The following is a 24,722-nucleotide window of genomic DNA, read 5'->3' on the forward strand; positions in this document are numbered from 1 at the left end:
GCTGGAGCCACCATTCACAGATGTTTTGCTCCCTACCCAGTACATCTCCTGGTGGGGGGGCAGAGGCTGAATGGGGACGTCTCCCCGCCACCCCCTGCAGCTGCCCTTACTTGGGTGTTACAGCCCAATAACTGTCCCTCCTCCGTAGCCACAACCAGTAGCTGGCTTTCTCTGACCCCTTTGCCAATTCCCTGATGGCCTTGCGCAGGTTTGCCCCCATCAACCCAGTTGCCCAGAGAAGTCATATGGTTGAACTGCCCACAAATCCCCTGCTTCCTACTTCCACAGGGTGGACAGTTGCAGCCCAGCCCAGGTCTCTGCACTCTGAGGCCAAGGTGGAGGACTTTGTCCACTTGAGCTCATGTGCTGCTGGTATCCCTTCCTCCCAGGTGACAGTGAGTTCGATGATGAGTACCCTCTTGGCAGCTGCGGACCACATGACAACATCCGGCCTTGTCAGCGTGATCTCCGGTGGGAACATTAGCTGCCTTTAAAGGTCCACTCACATCTCCCATCCCTTCCCGGGAGTTAGCAGAGAGGTCGGTGTCATGGCTGCTGGCTTGTGATGGTTCTCCACTGGTCTTACAAATGGGATGGCCAGCTGGAGGGGACTTGCCGCGTTGTTAGCTCCCACTCTACATTTCTCCAATAGCTCTGCCAGCAGAGCTATTGGCTTAACACACTGGATTAACAATTAATAATATAACGATTAACAATATTAATCCAGTTTAGAAATCTGCGGTGGAATTGGCTAAATTCAAGTTAATTAGCGAAATTTAGGAGCTGAAGACAGAAAATATGATGCGTTCAGGTAACCTCATTAAATAAGTATTCTATTTATTCTATGTTATGATGTGTCCAAATGTCACATAAAAATGGGAAAATGTTGTTTTTGACGAGAAACTTCAATAAATACAGTGTGATTATGTGTTTATATTTGAGGGATATACAATAGATGTGACAGACTAAATCATAGCTTTTAACTCAAGCACTACTCAGCTAAGAACACTTGTAGTTTAAATATTTGCCCTTATTTTGTCTTTCCACCAAACTATAGAAAGTATTGATAGTGGTATCGATAAGGACTCAGATCAGCACTTTCAATGTGCTGTTCATAGAAGTAAAAGAAATAAATGAAGCACTTGACAATAACAACTTTTAAAAATGTTAAAACATAAAAATATACTGAAACTATTTTTTCAAAAATGGTGTGATTAATCCTGATTAATCACAGTGTAGTGATGTGATTAACTTGATTCTTTTTTTAGTAGAGCAACAGCACTAGTGTTTATTTTTCCTTTTTTATTTATTTTTTTGATATGCATACACTTTATGGGTTTTATTTTGTTTATTTTGCTGTAAATAGGTAAAGAACAATGCATGGTCACTTTGTTGACTGTAATTTTCACCATAATGATGAAGAAATATATACAAGTGACAAAAGTAAGAAAGGTCTTAGGAAGTCCACTAATAAGATTCAAGGGTTTACACTTTGACATTTAATGAGTGCCCTGTAAAGAGTCAGATTTTCTGTGTTTTCTGTAATTTATCTCATGCAAAGAAAGGGTGGTCGATGATCATTTCTCAACCTAATATTTGTTGATGAATTAACACTGATCACCACTATCTTAAAAACATAAGTGATTTATTTGTATTTGTAAATATGTTATCATTTTAAAATAAGATCATTCTATTTTCATTTAGTTTTTTCAGTTTTAGGGGGGTTCAAGTTTGATTAATGCATGCGATGAAAATGCTGTGCAATCAGTCAGTAGCCATGTTTGACAGCCATGATCTCATTATTCATCAGAATTAATGGTGGATGTTATTTCTGCTCTAATCTGGCAGCACTGCCTCGTTACGCTCCAACAATATTTGTCACTTTTTGCCAGGAACCACCAGACACAACATTTGGTAGTAAAGTTGGATTGGAGTTAAAACAGCTCGCCTTAAGATTAATTGGTAGAAAGTTTGTTTTCCTACCATCATTGGCAAGTAAAAGCACTCGTTATTTATAAGGCACCAAGGATTCAGTAGAGCCGGGAGAGGAAGAAAAAAGCAGGATTAAAACCCACAGTTGCAGTGAAAACCATCAGCGCTCAACAATTTTAGAGCTCAGCTGCCAGTGTCGCCCTCCACCATAGACCAAAGCACGCTCTATTTAGAGGGTTCAAGAACAGCTTGCTCTCTTACTGTGGAACATAATCGCCACATTTGTCAACGTAAAGTAAGGCCCTGAATGTAACCATTCATCTTGAGTTACTATGTTTTCGTTCAGACATCAAGGCTCTCCAAGGCCTGCGCTCTCCACAGCAACCTAGCTTGTATTAGAGAACCTAAAAGGCTTTGCCACAAAGTGCCAAGTAACTGCGGACCCTAATAACACCATCACAAAGAGCAAACTTGAAGTAATCGCAGGAGGCATTAATAGTGTGTTAGGCATACAGACGCTCCTGCAGTTTTCTTTTAACGGTGTTAACTGGCCATGAATGTATGCATCCTTCACTCATAGCTGCACAGGATGAATAAACATGCTGGCATCTCGGCCGATCACGCAACAACAACCGTTTCCTTTCCTGAAATAATGTGAAATTTCACCCCTTTATTCTGTTTGGACAGCACGAGCCGCTCAGGATTCGATTTGATTTCCTGAGACATTACAATGTGTTTACTGAGCAGTTCAAATATCCGGTGTTGAAATGGCAGAGAGAGGTCACAGTACAGTACAGCGTGATGTTCAGCATGTCAAAGGATGCTGTGAAGCTTCATCTTTATGTGCAGGGGCTGTTTTAGTTGTTAGGAGGCCCCGGGCTGAAGAGATAGGAGGCAGTTCTCCATTTTTCTTTGCTGTTGTGTTATTTTAGAGTCAAAGATGACTCTCTGTAATCTTACTGTTCTTCTCAGTTACATTTTAAATCTGTTACCTTATTTTATTCTTACCTAATATTGTTTATGCTCAAAGGTGGGGTGGAGCGATGGTTAAAAAATGGCAACAGACTTTTTTTTTTTTGTTTAATTGTTGCACAGTGATTAAGTATATATCACAGTTTTGCAAAGCTGATTTTAACTTCGTACCTCTGCCAAGGAAGGTTATGTGATTGGCAAGGTTTGTTAGTTTGTTTGTTAGTAACATAACTCAAAAAGTGAAGGACGGATTTTGATGAAATTTTCAGGAAATGTCAGAAATAGCATAAGGAAGAACTGAGTAGATTTTGGAAGTGATCCAGATCACTGTCTGGATCCAGCAATTTTTTAAAGGATTCTTCACTATTGGGAGATAAGGCTAATGGTGGAGGTCTGCGCTCTTAGAGTGCTTTTCTAGTTAAGTTAATTTCTGCAGATTTCTACTTTTTTGATGCTATACGGTAGTGCTGCATGATTTGGACATAATGCACAGTACTGGGCAATAGAGTGAAATCATAATATATAATCAGTGAATGGTATCATGAGTCTACCTGCGTGGTAATCAAGGAAAATGCAGAGAATAATGGTAGTTTAGAAGTGTGTGTTTGTCAGCTCAAAACATACAAATATTAAATGACATAAAAAGCTGAAGTTTACTACAGTACTGCTTTCAGTATAACTTATAATTTTCTAAATAGAAACATTTTGCCTTCACTGAAAATAAAGTTACTTTTGCAAAGTGTAATAGTGGCTCTTAAAGGCTGCTCTCCAGACATTTTGTAAACCTTTCCAGTACTACCAAATACAACAAACTACAGCCTTTTATGATGTTATGTGATTGCAGTTGCAATTAGATTAACTGTGAAGGACAGCTATACAAGTCTCTTGTGAGAATAATTTACATGATATGTTAATTTAGCAATAATAATAAAAATCCTCTAATTTAATAAAGAAAACATTTATGACGAGAATATTGTAATAAAAATCTAGTGGTGTCTCATGTTTGAATGAAGTCATTTTTAAAGTAAAACCTAGGTATTAACTGGGTTTGTGATGAATTAGAGGCCATCTCTTCCCTCTGAACATCAGATTTTGGATGGAAAATTCAAATACGCTGCTTTGGTTTAGGAGTTTTAATTTTAAAAATGTCATTTTTACCCCTACAAGTGAAGCATACAGAATGTTAGGATAACACAAGAGTTAAAGCGACAGTGAGGGGAAAAGTGTATGTATTTGTGTGATTGTTAACAAAGCCACATAACTATAGATAAAGGACAAACCAACTTCTATGAGAAACAGTTAAGGCTGTCAACATCAATTACATTAATTTCCCTCAATCAAGGTCCAGAATAGGGCTGGGCAATTCATCGAAAATTAGATTACCTCACAATATGGTCTACTGCAGTTTATAATCATGCAGGAGTTGCAATATCTTTTTAACTTGAAATGTGTCAAAATACCACTTTGATAAATCTTTTTTTTTTTGCAGCAGAGATTTTATGCACATTATGCAAACATTCAAGTGTCATTTTTTATAATGGTTTACAAAAATCCTCCTTTTCTTGTTTTATATATGTTTTTCTTCAAAATGAGTGACATCAAAAGGATAATGAAAGCCCTTAAACAAAGCAAATGACATCACATTTTCAATATCAGCGTCACCTCCTCCACCCAGCCACCTCCTTCATAACTTAAAGCTTGTTGCACCCCCATATTCAGATTCATTTTACTATGTATTAATTGCTCCTGAATAATTTCATTTTTTAATGCACATGGTCTTATTTATGGAATTATGAATTGCTTGAATTTGTTAAAAATACATAATTTGACCCAAGAATAATTGCATATTAAATCGCAATTGCAATACCGGGGGGGGGGGTTTGCAATTTGATTACTTTTGCATATCGTTCAGCCCTAGTCCAGAATCAGCGCATCTTGTCTATTTCAGCTGACTTTGGCTAATCCACATCAGCGCCTCTCTGCAGCCACAGTGATGTCAAATAAGTCCATCAGTCACCTCAATGTCTTATTTTACTCTATAAACTCACAGGCAGCTCAGTAGACAAGTCAGAAGTCATCTGAACCTTGTGTTATCAAACATTTACCTTTTTACTGTTCACTCATTACTTTATCATTTAAAAACAAATTCCTTTTTCTGTGGTAAGTTCATGTTAAAATCTTCAGTCTACCTATAAAAGCAGGTTTGTGTTAAAACAGGAAGTCAATAACTTTTATTTTAAGACGGACATGATTAAATGGAAAAAAGTGGAAATTAAAAATGATTCTGACTGATCTTGATGATCATTCTCAGAGAAGCTACATGGTATTTATAAAACATTCCTATGTATTTCTTATATATTTATACCAGGTCAATCCGTTCATCTATACTGGAAATTTATTATTCTAGCTATTTCCTGGTTTAGGACTTCATACATGACACTAGTGACATTCTTAACAAGTATTTATCCTTCTTTCCTATTAAAGACCCTGCAAAGTGAAATCCAAATTTCTGTCTTAACACTCCAGATATGTTTGAATATGGTTGCTGTAAACATTTGAAAACACTGAGATCTACATATGACTGAATTTTGGATTAAGACTGAAAGTTTGTCTCCTCTTTCCTGGCTGGGTTTAATTTGGGCGGGGCAAATATGTGGGCTGGTGATGTCACTGGCCACCAATGTGGAGTTATCCCCCCCCAACAGTACAGCGATATAAAATTACAGAGTAGTTCATCTCTGTACGGTTTGTTGTTAAGCTGCATCGTAACAGCGAGATTTGAGTCTTTGAGACTTCTCTTGACAATCCTTAGGTCAGCATAAGGTCCAGGGGCTTTCCTCCATTCAGAACGTTGCATTTTTTTTATCTAAGAGGATCATATTTGTGGTCATGGTTTCAGCTTATTCAACAGACATGCCCACATCATTCCGGAGCTGATATTACTGCCTCGGTTTTCATGAATTTTAAGTTTGATTTGATAAACTTTAAGATGTTTTATCTGACTAAAATTTGACCTGGGGGTTCATAACACAGTGACCTGTCATACAACAAACCTAAAGATTTATTATCACCTTTACAGAGTATTCTAGTTCCTTGGTAGAAAGACAGACTGTAATATATTATGAATTTTGACCGAATTGGAACCACAGTAGGGCTGATTGTTGTTTCTTCACTCTCAAAATACTCAGCTTTTTACTGTCTTGGATTTATATCCCATCTGATTACAGTGTGATCTCTTGTGGGGTTCCACAGGGTTTAATCTTTGGACCTGTACTTTTTCTTATTTATTAAATTGATTTCTATTTAGTCTTGAAAAATATTTATCTTGTTTGTTGATGATTCTAACATTTTTTAATCTGGTAACAATGTTAATAGATAAACACAGAATTATGTAAAGTTAACTTGGGTCAAGGCAGTCAGATTATCTCCAACACAAAGAAAAGCTCATACATGATGTTCTTACCCAAAAACCTGCAGACCAAAGGTCAACTCCTTGATGTTCTGATCTACAATAATGTTTCATAATAGGCTAACCATTTATTACCATATTACACTTATCTCTGATAGCAAAAAAATATTGGCACCATCATTAGAGAAAGGCATCTTTTCCTAGAAAGTGCCTTCTTCATTTATACTGCACAGTGATCTATCCATATATCTCATACTGCAACACTGACTCGGCCAGCACCTTCAAAATCAACCTCAACTCTATTTTTTCTCTACAGAAACATTTCATCTAAATGATCACATTTGCCAACAGATTCAGTAATTCATCTCTTTTGTCCCAGTCTCTACAAATCATTCAGATATACTATTAAAACTGGTTTCAGGTTTGCTTATCCTTTTCCCAGTCTGTTCACAACTTACTCCCAGTCTGTTTTTATTTCAGTTCAACTCTCACCTATCTCAGACACAAGGTCAGTCAATAATCTGGTCTTTGTAGGAGAACTTTTTCATGGTTTTCCATGTGATTTCAAGGACCTCACTGTTGGATGGATTCATATCAGGAACTTCATCAGCTTAAACTCATTCAAAAAATGAACTGAAGATTTTTTGTTGGACCAATTAAGAACATAAACATCTTAATAATTCTCTGACATAATTTTCTCTCTCACTTTTACCTTTTGTTTTTCCTCCTGTCGTGACATTGTTCTTGATTTCTTGTTTTAACAGATTAATTTGGATGATTTTGATCGTTTATCCAAGCATTTAATTTTTCAATTAGAAGAGCCTATCAATGAGCCCATATGGCTTTCTCTTGGCTTCTCCTGAACATTTCTTTAATTATTACCTGATGTCAGAATTATCGTGCTCTGCATGTATTACATTTCCTGGTTTGTTCTGTATTTTTCCCTTTTTTTTCTCTTCATTTTTACAATAAAATAAGATTAAATAGAAAATGTAATTATAGATTTGATGATGAAAGTTTGATGAGTAACTTTATTTTAAACATAATACACTGAAAAATCAGTTACAAATTAAATTAATTGTATCCAAAAAGGTAGACTTAGAATTTATACATCCCTACCACTATTCTACTCTCAACTCAAATTATCGAAGCAAATCCTCAGATGTCTTTATAGCCAACATATAAACAGCTCTCCAATCTATTCACCAACTTGTTCCAATAATAAGTGAATTATTTGCCTTGAACTTGATAATTGCAGTTTTAAATTTGACCAGATCTGGAATTTTAAATCCCTGTGATTTTAAAAACAGTGTTTTAGTGTGTTCCCAACATAATGGACCATCCTGATCGCTCTTTTTTGAAGTATACAGAATAGTTGCTTTTGTAAGTGTTGCCCTGAACTTCCACACCGTAGAGTAGATATTGTAAAACCAAGAGAAAAATAAAGAATGAGCAATGATTTGTAGTTATTTTAGAACTGCAATGCTTTTTGCCATCTTAGGCCAAACGTAACTCTTCTGGGGTTTCCAGAAGATTCTGTGATCTAAAATCACTCCAAGAATTTTGTTTTCACGCATTCTTTCGATATTGTATAATATAAAAATGTGTTACAGTTTCCAAACTAGGGCTAAAGGATTTGGGAAAATAATCTAATTGCGACATTTTTCCCCCTAAAATTGCGATTTGATATGCAATTATTACTTAAATTCTTCATCTAATGTATTTTCCGACAAAAACAAGCAATAAATCATTATATATTACAACCAACACAATATTAGATTTTACAGGGGCTGAACAATTTTTAAAAATATCTAATTGTGATGATTTTGACTCATACTGCAAATTGAATAGGAATCATTGTCTTGGAGGAATGATCATTTTTATGCAATCCTCATATTTAATCAGAAAAATGTACAAAATAAAGAAAGTAGGATTTTTTGTAGTCTATTCTAAAAATGGGTCTTAATGTATGATATGACATGTATGACATCTGTGCTGCAGGAAAAATAAGTTTTAAACTGGTAATTTGACTCAAATTTCAGGTCAAAGAAATATTGCAACTGCTGCGATTTTAAAATTGCAGCAGGCCATATTGTGATTTAATCTAATTCGGGATTAATTGCCCAGCCCTATTCCAAACATGAATGTGCTCTTATGTGATGATGATTTGTTTGTCAGACCTCCTTTTTATTTGAATTATTTCTGTCGTGACCTCTCCCAATAGCTGCTGGATATTTTCCCCAGATCAAAGAATAATGTTGTCATCAGCAAATAACACACATTTTACTTTTTTTAGACTGCATGTGAATATCATTAATATACAAAATAAACAACTTTGGACCTAACACCGATCCCTGTGGGACCCTGACAGTTTCGCCCATGCATGTTGATTTGCTATTTGCACAAACTGCCTGTTCCTCATAAAGCTTTTCACCAACTCTCCGTAGGATGTATATCTCACATTTGATGCACATCTTTGCTAATATCAGAGCTCAAAGCCTCAGGTGATTGCCCCCTTTACCCCCTGGTGAAACGGCCTGTGTATGTTTGTTAATGTTGGGGGTTTATTGCTGGCCTGAGGGGATTTGACCATTGCAGATGTGTGAGTGGCTCTGACCAGTAGGGGTCTCCACTGACATCCTTAGTGTGGAACAAAAATCCCTTCACCAGATTCTTCTCTGCTGTGGGAGCCACGGTGCCCCTTTATTTTTGTCTTATAGCACATGACTTCTCCTCAGTGTTGGCTATCCAACTGTCCTCACAATACATCAGATATCCACGTGCAGCTTTAATAAAGAAGCGCCCGCCTTGGTGTGTTAATGCAGATATCAGCCCTGCATTGTCTAACAGTGTCCATCTGAGAGCTTATTCTATCATGATGCACTGATTTTTTATTCTTCCCTGTAGTCTCCATGTGTTCATACGTTAACATCATAAAGGTCACACAAATGAAGTGAAACCAGCTGTGGGTTTTATATTCACTTTGTCCAGTGATGTGACTGTCGCTTCATCGGCACACCTCGCTCAAGAATACTCAACGTAAAGGCTGCTGATGACGTTAGCCGTCATATAAGATGCTCATTCTGATTCATCCTGTTTTAGTGCAAGGTATAAGAGACAAAAGGAAGACTTTTGGGGGGAATTAGAACCGTTTTCTGCAAGAACTTTCTAAAGATCTCTCCTTATATGCTGAGTATCTAATGTGAAAGGCTGGAGGCTCTTACTTCTGCTGTTTCATTTTATGTTTTCCACTCTGCTTGTGCTTAGAAGGAAGCCTTGGTAAATATTTTACTTCAGATCTTTTTAAAAAGATTGGTGATTCACCATTGGAAATGCATGTATGTAGTGTTCTTGGCGTGATGTGTGTGATATTTTAGGGCACGTAGAAACCAAACACATCGCTCTTTTCTCCTCCACGGTCATTGTGTGTATTTGAGAGGCCGCGACGCTACGTCCTCAATCTATTTCCCAGGCTGGGGCTCTGCAGCACAGCTTGCGAAGCCCAGGTCCCTTTTAGTCGCTCCCTTTTTAGCCTCCTTTTTACCTTTCTCAGACAATGGATCCTGCCCCACTCTAAGCAGAAGCCCCCAAACACTCAGTGAATAAAGTTAGTCCAACATGCGGCCCTTAAACCCACCCGAGACTGCTGCCGGGCAGCCACACTCACAGAATTGTTTGTTAATAGTCCAATTAGATAATTGCCATCTTTCACTCCTTTTCCTCTCTGTTTCCCATAAAGGCATGAATAGCACTCAGGGAGGGGGGCTCCTTCAAGAGGGCTTCTGGCCAGCTAAGGTGACAAGAAGGGCCAGAGAATGCTCCTTGCACTGGGCCACTGGTTTGAATTGAATCATTGTGGCCTAATCAATGGTCTTATTGGATTACTGGCCACTGCTGTGTTCAGAGATATTGTTGCACTGACAATGAAAGTAGCTAAGAGTTGGTGGTTTGGTGGGTGGGTAGTGGGCTGGAAGGCGAGTGTTGGAGGGAGGTAGGGGCCATTCCAGAGGTATGAGAGCGAGAGTGTAGGCTGCCTAAGCACTAATGACAAGTTTTGTTCTCCTTTTTTGTCTTTTTCAATTGGGCAGGTTAAGATTATGAGAGCTAAAGATGGCTTCTGGGGTGCTGCCGTTTAAATACTGAAATATGGGGTGTTAGCTCGGCATGGCAGGACGACACGGGGAACTTCAACACACTTCCAGTTTAAGCTTGGCACGCCGTTGTTTCCGGGGCTCAAACCACCTGGGCCGGCGCCTTCCTAAATTCTGATCATCACCACGGATTTGTTGGTTATTCTTTTCACTCGTCTCTCTCTCTCCCCCCCTCTCTCTCTGGCTCTCCCCCAGCGTCTCTTGCCTACAATAGCGTAGTGGCGAGATCCGCACATTGCAGAATTCCATTGATTGGGGGAGAGAGAGCCGAAGAGAAAACAGGATCAAAGTTCGCGGACATGCTGCGGCAATCAGGTTCGCAGTGAAAAGTCGGGGGGAAAAAAAGTCCGGCCGTGCTCTGTGGACAGAAGAATGAAGCGCCCAGGAACTTTTTTCAGGTCTGGAAGAGTCGTACCCTTGTGATTGTGTGCCTTCATGTGGGGTTCAGGGAGGGTTGGTTGCAAGACAAGACCAATCATTTGTCTTGATTCTCTGGGCTGAGAGCAGGCAATCTGAGGGGGACGGGACGAGCAAAACCCTCCATCAAGACCTGATCTATTTCCCAAAACAATTCAGTGTATTCATGAGGTTACGCAAATGTGGAGGCAGCAAAACTACCGTAATCAATTGAAACAGCGAGTGCGCATCCATGCCTCTGATTATTTGGAGATCATCTATCAGCCTGGTGTCTATGTAACGAGGAAAGGGGGGCACTGAATTGCTGTTGAGTTTCATTGAGAAGTCCATGATCATTGGGCAGCGGAGTTTGGTCAGTGATAATAGGGCTCCTTGGGCTCCGACGGAACTATTCCAGCAAACATTAGATAGCTGACCCTGCCCTGCTGAAAGGTACTGTTTTGAAACTAAAACCCACACTGTCCACACCATCTGGTGCGCCGTGTTCTGCGTAATCTCCTTTTTGTCACCTGACAAAGGAAAAAAGAGGCGGACAAGCTGCAGGTCCAAGAGGATAAACTGAGCATGGAGGTCAGGTACAACCAAGAGACGGATGCGATGGGGCTGAAGAATGGACTAAAGAAGGGGAAAGATGACAAGGAGTCCCAGGGCAGCCTGTCCAAAAGCTTCCTGAAGGAGCAGCAGGACTCTTTCTCCGCCTCTGGGACCGTGGACAACTGCGAGAAAAACAGGGGGAGCACGGGGGACCCGGACTACTGCCGGAGGATACTCGTCCGAGGTAGGGCTTTTCCGCCACTTTGTGAACTCTAGGATTAACGACGCAAAACATCGTTAAATCTGCTGTAAATTTACCCATGTAATAACAGAAAATGTGAGAGAGCAGATTTGGAAATAAAGCCTTTAAAACATCACACACACTAGGAGCTGATGCGCAGAAAAAAAAGCTGATCTGACATTTATTTTACTTAAAAAAATATGTGCTTTAAACATAAATTAAAAATCAAAGTATAATGAAAAAATAATCTTAATTTAAAATGAATTACCTCCATGTTTTGCTCATTTAAAGTTGCTTTTTAAAATAAAGAGTGTGTCCTCTTCTTTTTAGCAGTTTGAGCACAATTATGAGCACATGAAAATGTTTAAAAACTAAATTATTTATCATTAAAATGTACAATCAAAATAAGTAGTTTTTAAAAGATGCATATTTAATTGTAGATCATCCAAAGCCACAGTTTTTAAAATTATTATTTGGCTTTCGTGACAGTTTAGATGAGCTGAATCTCTCCTCTAATTTAACACTTTAATTAAACTGAATGAAACAAGTCCAAAAATGTTGAATTAACATCCTCAGGAAAATTTGATTACATGCAAGTTTAAGCATTTATCTACAAAAATCTTCAGGCTCTGTACAATTGACACACTCTTTTAAAAACATTTTAAAAATACAGAGAAATAAAGGTGCAAAAATGCCCTTCTTATCCATATTTAATGTCAAATCATCTTAGTGTTTGGGCGTTTGAGTGTCGGCTACCTTGTGAGTAATTTATGGAATTTCCTTCATGCTGTGTTGGCCCAACAAAAAGAGTGTATGAAAACAAACTACAACACCAAAAACAGAGGATTAGTTCTGCAAGGTTTAATGAGACCGAGCTCTCACTACAGGAAATATCGTTACAACAATTAGCACTGATGTTTTCAGGATAAAACCATTTTATAAACTTTGTTTCTCGTAATTTAAATTCCATGCATTTCAGCTGCTTTTATTTGCAATTATTATTTATTTCCAGCATTCAAAAATACAGAGTGCACTTACAAATCAGAGAAGTCTTAAATCATAAAACAGATATCCACTGTTTTTTTCCCTTTTAAAAATGTATGAATCAATTTATTTTCTTTCTTTTAATATTGTTTACACTTTTGAAGTATTTTTTTTACCCAAAAGGGAACATACTTGTGAATTTTGAATGAACCATAGAATTTATTTTCTAGGTATTTCCTCTCATTTTCTCCCTCAGAATAAAGAATATTCTGTTGTTTTAATGTGTTTTGCTAAAATATTAATGCATGTTTTGGGATCTTATAGCTGTAATACATTATTTAAACAAAGGCAAGCTGTTGATTTACGCTTTATTTAATCTGAATTTAACACACTTCAGGATTAATGGTGCATCTGCTCCTGCATTGTAATAAAAATCTGCATTATTTTTCTAAAAACACTGAGGTGTGCTGCATGAATCTGCATCTTCCCAGCGCTACCTTTTTTGCAGCTGTGTTGCTAATTTAAGGTCTTCCTTATTGCAGATGCTAAAGGATCTATCAGAGAGATAATCCTCCCGAAAGGCTTGGATCTGGACCGCCCTAAGCGGACTCGCACGTCCTTCACTGCAGAGCAACTTTACCGGCTGGAGATGGAGTTTCAGAGGTGTCAGTACGTGGTGGGGAGGGAACGCACAGAGCTGGCCCGTCAGCTTAACCTGTCTGAGACCCAGGTGTGTATGCATCACACGTTTTAAAGGGACAACTTTAGGATGAGGAAAAGTGGGAATTTTTTCAAAATAAAAGTCATTATGGGTGCTTTTGTTCTTGCTGAAGTAGAAAGTTAATTTTCTTGTTGCTTCTGTATGTCCCTTATGACTTCATGTAGTCATCTTAAAGGTGCATGGCTTTGTCAGATAGGATGCTGAATTTATTCAGGTTGAGTCATTTTATTTGAATCCTACATTTAACTGAAGTGTTTGAGTTGTTGATTTTCTTGGTGCATTGATTTTTTTTAAATATAAGGGCCTGTTTTAAAGCACTAATCCTTTGAAGGAAACATGAATCTTTAAAAAGTTGTAGTTGTTGATGATTGTTGCAGGTTAATTTATAAGTATTTGCAGGTTTTATGGGCATTTTGAACTTTTAATCTGTGAGCTTTTGTTTATATTTAGCTTTAAGGGTTACCAATGAAATCCTTTTAAATTGCTTGCATCCCTTTAAATCACCCTAATCAATCCGACGTGGCGTCGATGGAGCGTATGGAGTGTAAGACCTCGGCGCCCGAGGCGGTAAATTGAAGGCTGCCGTTATAATAAGCCCGGACTTCCTCCTCATGTCATACGTGTGGGGTCAGCGGTGGGTCAGCAGTGTCCGCTGTGCGTGAACTGCATTTGCACTCTGTATTTGACACCAGATTTAAATCCGAGTCACCCGGTCACCCTGTGGCATTTAGACCTCAGAGAACCCCGGCTGTCTTCTGCTTCTACTCTCTGCCGTTTCATTCATCTGTTTATTTATTTTTGAAAATGTGCAAAGCGGCTAACGGCCCCATCGGCTTGGTCTTTGGTGCTAATGTGTTGTGGCTTTCAGCGCTGCTCTTGCAGATCTCTGCTCAAGGTTAACCTTTCGTCATATAATCACACCACGACCGACAAGTCCAATCTGTTTGTTGGAGAACAGCGAGGTCACTGTTTCCACCACAAATGCAATGTATATTTTACTCGTTCTCGCTGACTTTTTTTACTCTCCAATGATTTAACACTTTGAATTTTACATTTTGGCAACAAAATCACTTACTTACTCATGTCTGGAAAATTTTAAACAGGTTATTTGTTTTATACACATGGAATATTGAAAATAAGCATCTGCAGGGTGTGCACAGCTTCTTAAAGGTGAAATTCAAGCACTTTCCATGTACTTTAATGTGCATTTTCAAGCTTTTCCAGCATCTTACAGCTGCTGTAAATTATGATTTTATTTGCAAATAAATGTTCTCTCCAATTACTTCAATTCCTGCTCAAATGGAAATAGATTTTATGATGCATTAACCTCCTATGATCAAGTATTCTCCTAGCAGCTGATATAAAGAAGGAAAAATCTGATTATTAAATGCATTACGCCCAAGCAGCCTTTGCATCCTTTCTCACCTGGCTCAGTCAAAATCAAACATTTGCCCAATTTCCAAGCACCTTATTCAAAATCCAAACAAACCTGGAAATATCAACAAGCATTTTCAAGCCTTTAAAGGTGCACTTTCAAACGTTAGATTTGCATAACTGATTAAATATGATTTATTTCACTCTTATATTAAAATAGATGATATTGCCCTATAAACTCCCATGGTTAGGTTTTTGTAACAGCAGCTCAAAGAAAGAATAAAAAGTTTGAAGTTCAAATGCATTACGCCTCAGCAGCCTTTACATCCTATCTCACCTGGCTAAGTCAAAATCAAAATTGTGCCCAATTTCAAGCCCCTTGTCTAACATCCAAACGTTTCTCAAGCATTTTCAAATATCAACAAGCCTTTTCAAGGTTCCCCAGCCCTGGTATGGACCCTGTTTTTCTGTCAGAACAAAGCCTTCAGGATTCACTGTTTCTTTTCATCCTTTTCATGACATTGTGGTGAAAAATCAACACGTTGTTCCTCTGCTGTCTCAGGTTGTTACGTTGGCTGCGTGCACAGCTTTATTCACCTTTGTTTGAGCTTCTTGTTTCACCTTTTGTTCTCTTTACGCTGAAAATGTAAATGGAGCTCCACGTTCAGAGTCTTTACAAACAGAGGAGACTGGGGGCTTTTCCACATTGTGTAGAATTATTTTAAATGATGGCGAGGGGTCAAACGGCCTTTCTGAAGTAAAGGAAAAAAATGTTCACTGTGATTGGACAGGCCGTGGTTTGAGCGGGAGGCTCACTGCTGATTGGTACAGCCACATTTTTCTCTCATATGAAAGCAGTCAGGTGTTTTTAATGGGAGCTTTATGTGCACCACAGAAATCCATGTTTTTGTATTATTCTATCATCACTATTAATGAGATCATGAAGAAGAGGAAGAGAGCGGCTGTCATGCCAGGAGGCTAATAAATGACCTCGCTGAAATTGTTTCATCACAAGTCAAACTTTATTTATGAGAAGATTTCTTGCGCAAATGTTCTTTAAAATCAGTGTGTCTTTGAATAGCATTAATACATAACGGATGTTACTTCCTTCAAAAACCAGCAGGTCTAGGCCACACTCTTTCTCATATTAGTTACAAAGACCCAAAACTCACTAATGAAGGATGCACGATCTTATTGCCAATATGCAGATATGAACATTTCTGCAGCTGATGTATCAGACAGCATGCAAAAAGATGTGTCATGTCATCAGGTGCTGCACGAAGTTTGTGGAGGAAGCTGCTTCTTCCACAATTAATGGAAGCAATTAGTGTGTGCAAACTTTCAGTTTTATGACAAAACAAGATGAGATTGTCTGTATTAAATTCACTGCCAGACTGCACATGCTCAGTATAAACCGCTTTAACTCTGAGAAGAGTTTATAATATCTCTATAATGAGGTTTTTTTATTTAGTCATCTGTTGATTTATTTTACAGAGGGCAGTGCACAGTGATGAACATGACTTGTAAATGTGCCAGATCGTAGCCATAGGCTAATTTCCATCCGTAGTTAGACAACACACAGACACCAAAGAACATAAAGAGTGCATTGATATGCAACGACTCACTTAGAAGGTGGCTGCATGCTTAAGACTAGTGACAGTTAAAGTGCATAAAGCAGATGGTATAATTGCACAGAGCCTGCAGGTGTGTTAATGCATGTTTTATTGCACAGATATCATGCATAGGTGTATTTGTGTATGTATTACTGCACAAACGATGCACACACAGATGCATGCATGCACACATAGAGGTCATAAAATAATTAAGCATACCCAAAACGTGAAAATTATTGAATACTAAAATGTGCAACAGTGTGTGTGAGTGCGGAGCTTGTCGCGTTCTGTGACTTAAAAAAATCTATTCATACTCTGATTTCTGGTCTTATCATGTCCTTAAATTCCTTTTCTTCAAGCGTCCAAATAAGAAAATAAAATCACAGAGTATGATGGCCATTTGAAATATGTTGGGTAAGAAAATAAATTATTGAGGAAGAATGGGAATGTTTATAGGGGTGGATTTAGTTTTGTTAGCAGCCCCGGGCCAAAAACAATATGCGTTGAAGCTTTTACATATAGCTTAAACCAGTGGCCACCAAGGACGGCTCCTTTATGATGCTAACAGAGAGATGGATCTCTCCATCCAAATTTTCCTGAGAAAAAACAACTCATGACATTAAATTTTACCCAGAGTCAAGCAACAAATACAGTCTTCGATCTAAGTGACAGAAGAGAAAGAATGAAACACAATCCTAGGGTTTATTATGTTTTAAAGATGGAATTAAAAGAATGACCCAAATTTAAGAATTTCTGCTAGTAATGAATTTATTTACACCTTTGTGAAAATGTGAAATTGGCATTTAAAGCCCATGAAACACCTGCAAATGTCAGACTTTTTAATGAAGCAGCTGTGTGAGACTGCACATATAAAACCGATCTGCAGCAGTAAATCTTGCTCTTGCTGATAAACTAAAAGGGTTAAGAAAAATCAGATCCAGACCTATTGCAGCTACCAGTAGATCAGGATCTACAGGTTAGTGACCCAGGCTTAAAGCGATTACAGCTGTTCAGAAAAAAATACTTTGAAGCATTTCTTTTAAATAAATGAAGGCATTGTAAAGGAATTATGATGTAGAAAAATGAACCTTTCCTTCAGACTTTGTCATGATATATTCTGTAGAATAGAAAGAAGGTTGTTGGTCTATATCAACATTAATATTAATGCAAATATAATTTTTGGTTATGCCCCCTTTTCTCCTCATGAGTAACACAGACTGTACAGGTTTGCATGTTTTTTAAGCGCCTATGCCAGATAAATGTTTTCACTTCATACAGAAAATACCACAGAGTGATGCTGACAGTAGCTGGACACCTCAAAAAGTAAAAAACAACCATAAAAAGAATTAACTATTGAAAAAGAAAATAAATAAAGCCACGTCACTGCAGGATATACACATCTATGAGCAAGCAGCACTTCTTATCACCTCTTCCTTGAGTAAACGTGATATAGAAAAAACATTTAGCACGTCTTTAGACAAGGTCAAACATAGAAATGAACAATATATGAGCACTATAGGACACATATGGATTCTTCTGCCACGGATTGGGATTTTTTTAATTTTTTTGTTGCCATTTTATTACACTAAAAACCACTCTTTTATTTATTTGATGGTTCTTCATGGATCTGCTTCACTGTAACTTGTTTGATGGTGTTGCTTCAATCCTCCAGGGAATTTTAGCATAGTTAAACTACCTTTGTGGTGTAATTTTAAGCACTCTAGCACCCTATTTGCCAGGGATCCTGCAGACTGTAAAACCTCTAATAACCCTGATACGGTTTTTAAAAATAAGATCTTATAGTTTCTTAAAAAGGGTTATTTTTACGATAAAGAGGCTTTAATTTTAGATAGCTTTTCTGTTTTTTTGGTAAAAAATGTAAAGCTTTAACCTGCTCTGACTTGTTTGTGGATTTTTGTGGAGTCTTTGTTGTGGATTTGCTTGTTTGTGTGATGATTCACAGCATCTAAAGCTGTGCATTCTGCACATAACCTCAAGCCATGAAAGGAAGAGAATAGAAGAAGATGGGGAAATAAATGATTGTGGGAATTTGGCTTAAGGATAAAAGTTGCAGGGAATGATAGAAAGGAATTCCAGAAAGAAGCAAGGCAAAAGTAGTTATCTTCAGTTGAGTCTTAAAAAGGTCTTAAATGTAACTTTAAAATTTGCATTAACTTCATTCACCTTTTGATTTACACATGTCTGCAAACTTTAATCTGCACTGTCTGAATTTTGCTGCAGGTTTGCTTGTTTATGTGCAAAGTGCACATCCATAAATGGCATGAAGTGTCACATAATTTCAAATAATGGGAGGAAGAGTGAAGTAAAGCATTGCAAGTTGCAATGGAAGCCCAAAAAGCAGCAACACAACACTGTGCAAAAACAGTGCAAATTCTCTTCAGTTGCATGTAAAAATGTCTTGAATTTCCCTTTTAAAAATGTGCAGCAACCTCATTTACATGTTTAATACTCACCTTAAGTACTTGTTGATTTATAGCTTGCATTTGATGCCCACACCTTTCCCCACCTTTCCCTGATGATAAAACTGCCCATACATGTGTTACTTGTGCTGAATTTGTGCATGTCAACAAATTCAACTATGAAAACTTCTATGATTTTGTCCTGAAGCAGAGCCGGTCGCTAACCAGCCAATGAACACAGCCCTGTTGTTTATTGTTCTGTGTATTTGCCGGTTCTTTGGAGGTTAACAAAGACGAAGTGACACATGAGAGCCGAGTGTTTGGTTTTTAGTTCATGGTTGGACCTTTTGTGGAGTAAGAGGCTGAGAAAGTGACGCAGTGGTTTACATATGAAAGGCGATCTGTGAGCAAGTTCTGATTGAATTAACCTCCTGTCTGTTAGCGTAGCACGCCGAAGCCCTCCCCTCCATGACTGAATGCAATCATTAATGCTTTTGATCAATCACCATCTGCAATCATTACCTGGTGACCCACGTGTCTCTGTCTCCCTCTGTGAGTGGGCACGCCGTCATGTGAGCTACTATACATTAGTCTGAATGTAAAGGGGAAGGAGCTGACGGGCTCTTTCCTACATTTGATTTGTGAACAAAAGTGTTGCTAAAAGCGATCTATGTAATCTTTGCAGACACACTGTTGTGAAGCTCATGGTACAATTATCTCAGAGTACTGAGACCATCAGATTATTTCTACACAGGCCTTTTTACAGTGTCAGTGAGTGTGAGTTATGGCAGGGCAGTCGTCTTAAAGAGATGTTTTCTGTTCTGAGTTTTAGATTGCATTAAAATAGAAGACATAATCCTGAGATTACCCGACTTCCATTATGTGTCTCTAAAGGCTTGTCCTCTTCTCCATGTTTGTCTCCAGGTCAAAGTCTGGTTCCAGAACCGACGCACTAAGCAGAAGAAGGACCAGGGGAAGGACTCGGAGCTGCGTTCTGTGGTTTCAGAAACAGCGGCGACCTGCAGCGTGCTCAGACTGCTGGAGCAGGGCAGGCTGCTGACCCCGCCGGGCCTTCCAGGCCTTCTGCCCCACTGCGGCAGCGGCACGCTGGGCTCGGCCCTGCGCCCTCCTTCCATGGCCATGGCCAGCAACGGCAGCAGTAGCAGCAGCAGCGGCAGCACCGGCACGGCGGGTGGCAGCCCTCCTCTGCCGGTTGTCACCAGCTCAGGGACGGTGTCGGGCCTGCAGAGCTCGCCGGCGGCTCACGGCCTCTTCAGTTTCCCCATGCCCTCCTTACTTGGCGGCGTCGCTACCCGTATTTCCTCCAACCCGCTGTCCATGGCTGGCTCCCTGGCTGGAAACCTGCAGGAACTCTCAGCGCGCTACCTGAGCTCCTCTGCTTTTGAGCCTTACTCGCGGACCAATGGCAAAGAATCCATGGACAAGAAAATCCTGGAATGATGCCTTTTTCTTAAATGGAAAAACTGTTTCTTGAAGACATATTTTGGTTGATTTCTTGGCTTTTTTCTGTCTTTGTTCTGCCCGTTCTGTCATCATGTTTGTGTCATGTTCTGTAGCAGTTCATGTATTCTGGTTGCACATCTGGCGCCTTGTACAAGGAAGAAAACAAAGACCTACAAAAGCTCATCTAACAAAGACGGGGTGCGTGTTTGTGCGTGCGTGTGTGGCTGTGAGTGTAGTGTGGGTTGTGGGGGTTGAAAAGATTTTGCACAAAATGTTCATATAGGATTTAGTTACAGAGAGCCACTCTGAGGAGATTCTTCAGGTTTCTGTTAAATATTTACTCTTATTGATTCCTCCAGATAACAAATATTCATGGGGCTCGGGGGAGAATATGGCCGCCTTTAGACAACACAGGCTCTATCCCTGCAGGACAAGAAGTATGTAGTGCTTGGCAGGAAGTATAGGATTGATGACAAAGTGCGGAGGGATGTCGCCTTTCTGGATTGTGTTTAATGATTTGATTGTTTTAGATGATGGCAGTCACTGCTGAGAGTAGATTTAGAGGAAGGGAGATGCCTGAGCAGCACTGGGCGAGATCCAATCAGCAAATAATGCAGCGTTATGAATGGACAGGCAAGGCCGATTTTAGAATTTAGGGAGGAAAAGATGTGCATGGGTTTGAAGGTAACTGCAAGGCCAGTGTGAGCACCATACATCTGATATGTGAATGCAAATGCCTCTTTTGTGTTACAAACCAAAACATGATCCAGCTGCAGAAGGTGTTGTCATGACGGTCTAATTGTTTGGTGTTTTTTTCTTTACGGTTTAGTGGGGGATTTTTTAACATTTACTACAAAACTCTTCACTTTGTGGCATTTTTGTCCCACCCACCTTTTACTGTCTGTGATTTTAAATCACTGTGAGTTCTCAGAGTTTTTGCGTACACTTTTTATTCCCTGCCGCAGCCAGGCACAGCGCTGAAATTACTTAAAGGAGGGAGTTTGTAAGAAAAGCTTTTCAGCTTTACAAAGCTGATTTCTTTGTCGGACACTACAAGGTAACAGGTTTTCAGTAAATCAGACGATATAATAAGCTTTCCTCCCGTGTGACATTTTCTGAAATCCACGACCTTCATAAAAGATGTAGGCAGACTGATGCATGTGGAGACTGAATGGAATTATTGTAGTATAAAAGTACTGGAATTGAAAAATGTACCTTTAAATTGTTATTTTATTGTAAATTATTCACTGATGTAATTAATAGATTATTAGTCTATCTGGAAAATACTGAATGAATGAATGTACTAGCGGTGGGGGAGGAATCAATCAAAAGCTCTTTGGTGCTGTTGTTGTGAAATATCTTGAAATTTGTGAAATGTGTGGTACAAATGTGCATATATATTATGTATATGGCTACAGACAAAGACAAGTGTGTTTTTCATTTTTCTTTCATACATGTTGCTATAAATCAAGTTGTGATAAATTTCATGACTGTTATACCTCACACATCACGGCCTCGTGTCTAAGCTTGTCTACGTTTTTGTTTTTACTACCGTTTAGGTGCTGTGGAGATAAAGTCTGCTCTTATTCTCATCTCTAAAACAAAGATGATAGTGTATGTAATTATGACATTATGGCATATACAAAAAGAGAGCTCAGAGGAGGCTTTACATTTAGATGAGTGGATAGTTCCAAATGGGATAACACTTTATAAAGATGACACACTGGTGAGCATTACTAAAGCATTAACCAATCAAGAGTTAAAGCTTTATAAATCATATCTGAGACAGTAATTTATTAATTAGGAATTTTTATATGTTGCTTTAATTCCTTAAACAGCTGTTATGTTTATTTTCTACAGGCACTGTGTACAACCTTAAACATAAATGTCTCCATTTGAAGCATTTTAGGGCAGATTTAGAAGGTTTCCCTCTAACTATGATAGGTAACCGCTCTAACACATTAACTTTAGCTAGTACCTGAAAGTCTTCTAAAACCTTGTAAATTGTATCTGTATATATTTATGTTAAGGATTCATGATGTTGGATTTCTGGTCACTTTTATGATATGGCAATATTTGAAAAATAACTGTAGATACCAATATCAATACTGTTTTTTAAATGTAGATCAGACATAAAACTTCAGTCCTTAAAACACACAATTTAAAGTTTGAGGGAAAACAAATTAACACATTTTAGTCTCAAAAAAACAAACTTTAAAGGGCAAGGAATGTAGATGAATAAAGAAAAGGACTTTAGCTGATGTGGGTGTGTTGGCTGAGCCTAATACTTTACTAAATTACTTGTTCATATGGCAACTGGTATAGGAAGATTTTGATCACCAAATCTTTGGTTAATATCAGCAGAACGTTTTATATCTGCTGATACGACATCATAATGACGATATTATCTGTCTATATTTATCAATATATATACAACACGTTTCAAATTATTATGCAAATATTTTTCTCTGATTTTCCTAAATAGTCGATGCAATAGAAAGTCAGTATGATTTTCAAGTCATCAATTGAACAAACCTCCCAATGATAACTATGATAACTATTTTTTTCAAAAATAAAAAAACTCAAAATACACTGTTCCACATTATTATGCACAACAGAGTTTCAGAACATTTTATAGGCTGTAAAGAACTGGAAATGGTCATTTGTTGAATTTGCAGCATTAGGAGGTCATATTTACTGAAATCAAAGCTATTTCAATCAAAAACAACTTAACAGGCCAAGTTGCATGTTAACATAGGAGCCCTTCTTTGAAATCACCTTCATAATTCTTGCATCCATTGAACTTGTGAGTTTCTGCTTGAATTTCTTTGCAAGATGTCAGAATATCCTCCTAGAGCTGCTGTTTTGATGTGAACTGCCTCCCACCCTCATAGATCTTTAGCTTGAGGATGCTCCAAAGGTTCTCAACAGGGTTGAGGTCAGGGAGGATGGGGCCACACCATGAGTTTCTCTCCTTTTATGCCCATAGCAACCAATGACACAGAGGGATTCTTTGCAGCATGAGATGGTGCATTGTCATGCATGAAGATAATTTTGCTACGGAAGGCACAGTTCTTCTTTTTGTACCATGGAAGAAAGTGGTCAGTCAGAAACTCTATATACTTTGCAGAGGTCATTTTCACACCTACAGGGACCCTAAGGGGCCTACCACCTCTCTCCCTGTGATTTCAAAACATGACTCCCCCTCCTCCTTGCTCACGTCACAGCCTTGTTGGGACATGATGGCCATCCACCAACCATCCACTACTCCTCCATCTGGACCATCCAGGGTTGCACAGCACTCATCAGTAAACAAGACTGTTTGTAAATGAGTCTTGATGTATTTCTGGGCACACTGCAACCGTTTCTGCTTGTGAGCATTGGTTAGGGGTGGCTGAATAGTAGGTTAATACACGACTGCAAGCCTCTGGAGGATCCTACACCTTGAGGTTGGTTGGACTCCAGAGGCACCAGCAGCTTCAAATACCTGTTTGCTGCTTTGTAATGGTGTTTTAGCAGCTGCTCTCTTAATCTGATGAATTTGACTGGCAGAAACCGTCCTCATTATGCCTTTATCTGCACGAACCTGTCTGTGTTCTTAATCAACCACACATTTCTTCACAGTACAATGATCATGCTAAAGTCTTCCTGAAATATCTAATATTTTCATAACTGTTCAAGGCATTGCACTATTTGACACTTTTCGGCAGCAGAGAGACCCTTTTTCTTTCCCACATTGTTTAAAACCTGTGGCCTGCTTAATACTGTGAAACGTCCTTCTTCAGTAGCTTTCCTTTAACTGGGCTCACCTGGCAAACTAATGATCACAGGTGTCTGAGATGGATTTAAGTGATCCAAAGAGTCCTGAGACACAATACCATCTATGAGTTAAACTGAAAAACAAAAAAAACTGAATGCTTATGACACTAAAATCCAATTTGGAATGTGGTGGAATACTCCAAATTATTATGCAAATTGGATACGTCATTGCAAATGCACCCTGAATGTGTAATATTGACTCGATATAATTCAGTTCAATAAATCATGCTTTATGGAAAACATCAGTTTGCATTGCCAAAAGAGTGCAAAGACTGATAATGACAATAGCAACAGAAAAAAAGTATGGTGGCCAGTAAGGGCAAATGGCCTGCAAAAGCCAGACATATTCCAAATACAAGAAAACAGATTCAATAAGAGAAACGTTTTAACTTTAGAGACACAATCAGAAGTCCGAACAAACTTCAAAAAGGGGGACGGTGCAATTTACAATACTCTCTCCAAGAATCAAAAACAAATTCATGAACTGCAAACGCGCTTCTAAAACAGAAACAATTCCACACTCAAAACGATCTTTAACTAAAACGTGCTTCAAAACTAGAAACTTAAAAAGAAAAAAAAAAAATCCCAACCTCCAGGGGGCTCTCTAGTAGGAAGAGTGGGGAAATGACAGATGGAAGAGAGGGAGAGACAGACAGATGGAAGAGAGGGAC

General features: G+C 38.6%; 1 protein-coding gene across 2 annotated transcripts in view; it reads left to right on the forward strand.

Annotated features, from left to right (window-relative positions):
• vax1 (ventral anterior homeobox 1) overlaps positions 1 to 21,540 on the forward strand; it is a 31,409-nt gene extending 9,869 nt beyond the window's left edge. The window contains exons 3-5 of one of the 2 annotated variants that reach the window (XM_041789015.1): positions 10,660 to 11,659; positions 13,183 to 13,370; positions 19,693 to 21,540. In XM_041789015.1, the coding sequence (XP_041644949.1) occupies positions 11,446 to 11,659; positions 13,183 to 13,370; positions 19,693 to 20,229 (939 nt within the window). In that variant the 5' untranslated portion in view covers positions 10,660 to 11,445 and the 3' untranslated portion in view covers positions 20,230 to 21,540. The remainder of the gene's footprint in view (positions 1 to 10,659; positions 11,660 to 13,182; positions 13,371 to 19,692) is intronic. The other variant, XM_041789014.1, reaches the window with a different exon arrangement.
• The last annotated feature ends 3,182 nt before the right edge of the window (positions 21,541 to 24,722 follow it).

The sequence above is a fragment of the Cheilinus undulatus genome, linkage group 6 (assembly GCF_018320785.1).
Source record: "Cheilinus undulatus linkage group 6, ASM1832078v1, whole genome shotgun sequence".
Taxonomy (NCBI): Eukaryota; Metazoa; Chordata; class Actinopteri; order Labriformes; family Labridae; genus Cheilinus; species Cheilinus undulatus.